This window comes from Palaemon carinicauda, chromosome 40 (genome assembly GCF_036898095.1).
Source record: "Palaemon carinicauda isolate YSFRI2023 chromosome 40, ASM3689809v2, whole genome shotgun sequence".
Lineage (NCBI taxonomy): Eukaryota > Metazoa > Arthropoda > Malacostraca > Decapoda > Palaemonidae > Palaemon > Palaemon carinicauda.
Window position 1 is genome coordinate 63831146 of NC_090764.1, and position 8490 is coordinate 63839635.

At 36.3% G+C, this 8490-nt stretch overlaps 1 protein-coding gene across 1 annotated transcript in view; it reads right to left on the bottom strand.

Moving 5' to 3' along the window:
• Positions 1–8267, bottom strand: part of LOC137631940 (uncharacterized) — a 53543-nt gene extending 45276 nt beyond the window's left edge. The window contains exons 1-2 of the mRNA XM_068363939.1: positions 8103–8267; positions 5977–6252 (exon numbers count right to left, since the gene is read on the bottom strand). Of these exons, the coding sequence (XP_068220040.1) occupies positions 5977–6252; positions 8103–8267 (441 nt within the window). The remainder of the gene's footprint in view (positions 1–5976; positions 6253–8102) is intronic.
• Positions 8268–8490: the final 223 nt, after the last annotated feature.

The window sequence follows — 8490 nt, forward strand, 5'->3', positions numbered from 1 at the left end:
AAGGTGAAGGATGATGTGGAGAGAAAAAGCTTGGGGGAAGAGGATGCTTTTGATAGAAGGCATTGGAGAGGGTGCATCAGGCAACCGACCCCTTAATGGAGGGATAAGATGGTAGGTTGATATGAGCCCTGGCTCTTTAAACAGGAATTTCCTAGAATTTAAACAAGCTTCTTAAGAACTAACCGTGCGTGTTTAAAATACCAATTTACAATCGATGGCTTGTAGATTTCGAATGTCTGAAAGATGTTTTACTCTCTCTTGGAAGGACTCATTTAGTAATATTTGGCATTGCAATAAAAGGAAAGTCTTATTGAAAGTCATTTCTTTTGCAATTATAGTATTGTAATTGTTTAGTTAGACTTGCGTCATATGATCAGAAGGACTTTTATTATGTTTTTGTTCGTTATTAAAACAATATCTCGAGCTGCTTAGACGTTGTAAAATACTAGCATTGTCCAGCTGACAATCTGCAGATGATATTCTTTTGTATATCATTGTGTTTTTAAATTTCAACCGAGAACAGTACAGAGATAAAATCAGTTGGTGTAAGTTTATTTATTTTTTTCTTTTCAATATCTCTAGAATCTCCCCTACATAATAAAGAACAAGTGTCTGGTTTTATGATATATATATATATATATATATATATATATATATATATATATATATATATATATATATATATATATATATATATATATATATATATATACACACACACACACATGGTTGAGGACTATGAAGTGTGAAGTTGTCGATGATGAATGGAGAAGTATTGAATTAAAAGCTCAAGATAGAGACGACTGCCAAAATCTAACCGAGGCCCTTTTGCGTCAATAGACATAAGAGGAGATGATGATGATATATATATATATATATATATATATATATATATATATATCTCCTGTCACACTCACAGGGGAGGGGAAGTATTCATACCCTGGTGAGAGGGGGGGGGGTTACCCCGAGAGGTATAATTGGAAACCACATTCTCCCACAAATTTTATTTAGGAAAGGAGAGGGTGGTGAGGGTTGACTCTGGGTGTGTGCGTGTGTGTTCATATCAATCTAAATATTAAGACATCATTGTTGACGGCTCTGGTACACTAGTAAATATATTTCTTCTATGTTACCCATCTTTTCTAAATATATTGACATGCCGGTATGCAGTTTAGAGTCCAGTCTTGGAAAAGTTCTTTGCCAGATGCCCGAGTTAGGTACGGCCAAGGTGTGGGTCATGGGAATGGCAAAGGTCCGACTCTGGGCTTTCTTTCTCCTGCAAAACTGAAAAAACAAGTTATTAAACGTTGTAAGAAAACATGTCATTGGTTGTAAAGTTCCTTAATCTACGAAGATGATAGTTAAAGTGTCCTGATGCTTAAGATCTGTTGTACCAATGATGTTATATTGTTTCCCCAATCGAAGTCTCCCTGGATATTTATCTTCTATATAAAAGTCATTTTCTTAACAATGGTTAACATGATTTTACCGAGAGAGAGAGAGAGAGAGAGAGAGAGAGAGAGAGAGAGAGAGAGAGAGAGAGAGAGAGAGAGAGAGAGCAATGATAGACTGCAACACGAAGAGTCAAAGGAAAACTATCACTTATTGCGATGTATTTGGAAGGATATTGAATCAGTGATTAAGCAGCCTTTGCCTGTCCCTCCTTGGTCCTAGCTTGGGTGGAGAGGGTGCTTGGGCACTAATCATATGTATATATGGTCAGTCTGTAGGGCATTGTCCTGCATGGCAAGGCAATGTCGCTGTTCCTTGCTTCTGCCATTCATGAGCGGCCCTAAAACCTTTAAACCATTTAGAGAACGATAAATCTCACCAAATAACTTCCGCTTTCACCTTCGAAATGAGAGCCAGCTGCTTCTTTGGCCGACCATTATAATTCATATTCTGGTCAGTAGTAAATGATATTTTCTTCCCTATATTCCAGAACATGTGCATAATTAGCATGTGTCTCTTTGTGTGGGTTCACTGTCTTTCACCCAAGCATTACTAACTGCATTGCTCTCCTCTTCATTACACACAAATTCAAAGTTCATCATCTTCATTATTATTATTATTATTATTATTATTATTATTATTATTATTATTATTATTATTATTATTATTATTATTATTATCATGCGCCAATAGTCGTCAGAGAAGATAATGATGATTAACATTATTATTTACTAAGGTACAACCCTAGGTAGAAAAGTAAGATGCTATAAGCTCAAGGGCTCCAACAGGGAAAACAGCCCAGTGGGACTATCTGTTATCCCTGATCCCAAAGAAACAAATGTAATACCATCAAACGGGAAGACCCTAAGGTAATCCTGCTATGGCATGATGGAAATGGTCGAAATATCTGAACATAAAAGGTGTTGCAAACTAGAATAGTGTGCCCGACTGTACCCACAAGTAAGAGATTTCTACCCCAAGACAGTTGAAGACCATGGTGCAGAGGTTATGGCACTACCAAAGACTAGAGAACAATGGTTTGATTTTGGAGTTTAATTCTCCTAGAAGAGTTGCTTACCATCGCTAAAGAGTCTCTTCTACCCTTACCCTTACAATTTCAGTGCAGCAGTTAACCCTTTGAGAGAAGAATTCTTTGGCAATGTCAGTGTTGTGTCAAGTGTATGAGGACAGATGAGAATGTGTAAATAATAGGCCAGACTATTCGATGTATGTGTAGGCAAAGGAAAATGAGCCATAACCAGAGAATGATCCAATGTAATACTATCTGGCCAGTCAACGGACCCTATAGCTCTCTAGCGGTAGTATGTCAACAGGTGGCATTTTCTTCCTTATAAAATTATCCTCTTGTTAAGAATCATAATCATAAGGAAGGTATTAGAATGGAAACGATTAAAGCTTTTGAAGTCTCCATATAAGAAATATCTGAATTGAACAAACACTAGATAAATAAGCAGAAATATTTTGTTTTCATGGTGTTTGATTTTTGTGAACTTAAGGAGTTCATTTTTGTTGTGGTTCACCTAATTCATTAATCAAGATTAATTTCTATCCTGCCTGATAATGAAAGTTCAACATTTAGTATTTATGGGATATATTCTTTTGAGAAATATTTAGTTTTCACTATAGTGTAATGTATATAATGGTACATTAAAAGACCAAATAAGAATGATATAAGTAAGACAATCTAGAAAAATTATTATTATTATTATTGTTGTTGTTGTTGTTGTTATTGTTGTTATTATTATTATTTCTTCCGGCAAGGAGGTTATAAAATGGAATCCATTTATTTATTTGTCTGGGTTTCTGAGGACAGGATTACGTCAAAACTACTCGACGGATATTGACGAAATTTTCACCACAGATAGATCTTAGGTCATGGATGACCCCATTAAATTTTGGAGGTGATCCAGATCCAGATCCGTATTCTAGATCCAGATATACCTTTTTCGCAATTGTAAAAATTACGCCGAACAAAAATTGACACATTGAATTTTCACCAAATTTTAACAATGGATTCATATTATGCATTGCAAGAAACCTTGTGACCTTTTGGATATGATACGGATCAAAATCATGATTCTGGATCAACATTGGACTTTTCACCATCTACTGTACAGTCATCATATGAAAAGTGGGAGGAAATGTCCGTAGATTTTAGTTAAATGATGGCTATATTCATTGGCGGAGGTCTCAAATCTCTGATTATTATTATTATTATTTTATTATTATTATTATTATTATTATTATTAGTTGAGCTACAACACAAGTTGGAACAACAGGTTGCTACAAGCCCAAGGGCTCCAACAGGAAAAATAGCCTAGCGAGGAAATGAAATAAGAAAGCAAATAAACTACAAGAGAAGTAATGAACAATTAATATAGAATATTTTAAGAACATTAACAACATTAAAATAGATCTTTCATATATAAACTCTGAAGAAAAACTCATGTCAGACTGTCCACCATAAAAACATTCGCTCCAATTTTGAACTTCTGAAGTTCTACCGATTCAACTACCAGGTTTGAAAGATCATTCCACAACTTGGTCACAGCTGGAATAAAACTTAAAGTATACTGTGTAGTATTCAGCCTTATGATGGAGAAGGCCTGACTATTAGAATTAACTGCATGCCTAGTATTGCGAACAGGATGGTACTTTCTGGGAAGATGTAAATGCAAAAGATGGTCAGAATTATGAAAAATCTTATGCAACATGCATAACGAACCGATTGAACGACTGTGTCAGAGATTAATATCGAGACAAAATTGGTGAAGTCTGGGATGCCCTGGTTGTGTGTTTTGCTCAATATCTCAAGACAGATTAAGAATTAAAAATGGTTAAAAGGTCATGTTATACTTGAAAATAAACTTAATCGCAATTAAATAATGTTTACATCAATATAAACAGAGGAAAACAAAGACAGCCTATAGATTAAAAGACAATATTCCAAATAAAATTTGGTTAACTTGTTGGAGCCGACTCACCATGCGATTTAGAACCCTTCATGATAGCCATTTCAACCAAAGATAAGACAGTAACACTGGTTTCGAAATTGAATGTCTTAGATGAATATAAGGAACAGATGGGGAAAGGGTAGCCTCCTGATAAAACACCAGACATCCTTGGGTTTTCTACAAGTTTGACACACCGTTGAAGAAAAATAAGACAAGAGGAAGAGAAAAAAGATAGAATAGTGTACCCGAGAGTACCCTCAGACAGGAGAACTCTAACCAAAGACAGTGAAAGACTATGGCACAGAGGCAATGTCATTATACAGAATTATAGACTAATGGTTTGATTTTGGAGTGTTTTTCTTCTAGAAGAGCTGCTTACCATAGCTAGAGTTTCATCTACCCATGCTAAGAGGAAAGTAGCCACTGAACAATTACAGTAGTAAACCACTTGAGGAAAGAAGAATGATTTGATCTGCTAAGTTTTTTCAGGTTGACGGGGAAAGAGGAGAATGTATAAGTAATAGGCCAGACTATTCGGTATAAATGTAGGCAAAGAAAAATTGAGCCGTAACCAGAGGCTCCAGTAACACACTCTGTGCTTGTAACATGCTGCTTTTGTAATTAGAGTTGTAGCTCGGGTAATGTTAATTATTATTATTATTATTATTATTATTATTATTATTATTATTATTATTATTATTATTATTATTATTATTAAAGGGGGAGTTTAACCAGCCCAATGAGTCAACCTTGACTTTTTTTATATCAATGTTAAATAAATGAATAAAATAAGATTTTAAATATAATGGATGAAAAATAAATCAGTTATGCGGTAGAAATATACCGTATGATAAATATAAGTCTAAATCTTGTCTACAGTATAAACCTATGTTTCTTTAAAAAATTAAAATCCGAAAAACCGAGAAATTCTCAGAGTCTGATAAAAGGCCAATAAAATTTTTCTCACCTAAACATAAGTCTCTTTCTCTTTTAAAAACTTTACAATTCATGGAAATATGTTTTATGGTTATAATAGTCACACTCCTTGCACCTGGGTACTGCTTCATGAGGTGTGCACATGTGTAAGTTTTGTGTGACCTATGCTCAATCTGGCTAAAATTACGTGTCTCCCTTTCTCTTTGCAATGATGATTCCCATAAAGAAACAACTGGCTTTATTTCTTTTCATTCATTACTATCAAATTCATTATTCCACTGACCTTTACAATGTGTTGTCACCTGTTATTTATCCTCCTCATGGATTTTGTAATGCATAGAACACCTGGGGATGGTGAAGAAGGATTGGACTGGATTGGTGATGTGAATTTAGCAGACCTAGAGTATGCTGATGATGCTCTCCTTGTTAGCAATTCCACAGGATTTGCAAAGCTTGTTTACCAGAATGCATGAAATATCACGTGAAATTGGGCTCAAAATGTAAGGCTACCAGTTTTTCATTACCCATAAGCCCAACATGGGCAGGAATCCTACATATTTCTATATTTTCCAAGGAATTAAAACTTGTTAAGGAGCTCTTTTATTTTCAATACCAATTGATTCTTATCAGTGTAACCCTTTAGGGCTTCTATGGCACATCTTGAATCAGTATAAATCACAAACTTATGATTCGCTATATCTTCAATAGATTTTATAATTTCAGTTGCTACTATTGTGGCTGATACTTTGAAGTTAAATATCAATGCTTCAGTAGATAATGAGGACACAGCAGCACAACCAGCACTAATTGAATATTTAGAGTCACCAGTATAAATAGTATTATGAGGTCCTTTCCTTTGAATATACTCCAAGGCATGTTGTTCATGTGACTAGGGGTATAACTATATTTCTTTGACAGATAATAAAGATGAGAGCATATTTTTCTTATTTCTTTAAAGGTCCAAGGTGAAGGAAAGAGAGCTGGTTCAATAATGTTAATTCTCATGTTTGTAGATTGTAATAACCTATTTGCTCTTACTGGGAATGTTGGTTCATGATTGTTGATGAATATGTCACTGAGGTTGAATAGCTGCTTTGTTGAAGAATTAGTGGACAGAATCTTTAATGTTGAGATAGTTTGTATACTTAACTGCCTAACGATTGTTATTCTCCGAAGTAATATTCATATAACTGTTAGGCTAATTATTGCTGTGATAGTTCTTAACTTCTATTGCTGTTAACTATCATAATCATTGTTTACTTGGCCAGGGCACCAGCCGCCCGTTGAGATACTACCGCTAGAGAGTTAGGGGGTCCTTTGACTGGCCAGACAGTACCATATTGGATCCTTCTCTCTGGTTACGGTTCTTTCCCTTTGCCTACACAGACACCGAATAGTCTGGCCTATTCTTTGCAGATTCTCCTCTGTCCTCATACACCTGACAACACTGAGATTACTAAACAATTCTTCTTCACCCAAGGGGTTAACTACGGCAATGTAATTGTTCAGTGGCTACTTTCCTCTTGGTAAGGGTAGAAGAGACTCTTTAGCTATGGTAAGCAGCTCTTCTAGGAGAAGGACACTCCAAAATCAAACCATTGTTCTCTAGTCTTGGGTAGTGCTATAGCCTCTGTACCATGGCCTTCCACTGTCTTGGGTTAGAGTTCTCTTGCTTGAGGGTACACTCAGGCACACTGTTCTATCTAGTTTCTCTTTCTCTTGTTTTGTTGAAGTTTTTATCGTTTATATAGGAAATATTTATTTTAATGTTGTTACTATTCTTAAGATGTTTTATTTTTCCTTGTTTCCTTACCTCACTGAGCTATTTTCCCTGTTGGGGCCCCTGGGCTTATAGCATGCTGGTTTTCCAACTAGGGTTGTAGCTTAGCATTTAATAATAATAATAATAATATACTATTCTCAGTATTCAGTACTGAACTGTATCTTGTACCGTGACTTTTGGATAATAAACACTGAAAGCAACCGCTGTGTTTGTCAAACCATGACTGGTGGCAGCGTTGTCTACTAAACGAGCAACTAAAGCTACAGGACCTAGGAATCCCAGTGTCCATGTGAATCAAATTGAGGGTACGTCCAATGTCTGTTTGATGGAGGACACACCGGAAACTATGGAGGTTGCAACTGTACGAGGAAATGCTAATGCTGGATCATGGGGCAGCAAGAAGAGGGAATCCTATATTTCTCGTAAATTTAAGTGTTATTACACTTGTAAAATGACACATGCGGGTGGATGGAAAGCATGTGCACGAAGGAGAGATGAAAATCCTGCTTGGTACCCTCCCCAGGTTCAAGGAAAAAATTTTCATTGAGGACTGCTCCACACGGGAGCTTGGAGCAGTCTGTACAATTTAATCCTACTTTCGCTTTCCAACGCACTGTGGCTTCGGTACAGCCAAAGGTGAAGGGTCAAATGAGATATCGGCATGTGCTCTCCAGCCAAACAGCAACTCGGATATTGAAAAACATTGCAAATTACTTTACTGTGGAGATGATGAAAACTAAGTATAATGCTTTGGTGGACACCGGAAGTGATTATTCTTTAGTTTCTGAGGATATCTTGAGTGATGCTCAGATATCTCTTGTCAGCTCGAGTAATATTACAGCTTGCGGAGCGAGCAGTGAAGAACTTCAAATTGAGGGAGAAATTCTGATGGATGTAAAGTTAAGCAAAACCATAGAGAGACAACATAGGTTCGCTGTGGTATCTAAACTTGTTACTAGAGTGATACTTGGGATGGACTTGTGGATAAAACTTGGCACAGTCACTCTAGATTTGACAAAAGGGAGGTTGCGAGTGGATTCAATAAATTTATCATTGTCCTTGAATACTGGGTAAAGGACACAATCACATAAATCATGCTCTGATGGAGTGGTGAAGCTCATTGTTAGAGCTGAGAATGCAGTTGTGATACCTCCTAGGACAGAATTATTTATATTCTGCTCAGCTGATGGGATGGTTCCAGATGAGCAGTATCTGTTGTGTCCCCGATGCCCTGAGGGTTCTCCGGTTGTCCCCCCCTCATTGCTGCATCCAAGGTTCAATCAAGAAGAAAATATATGTGAGAGTTGCAAATGTATCGGATAAACGCGAAACTGTGCAAAGTGG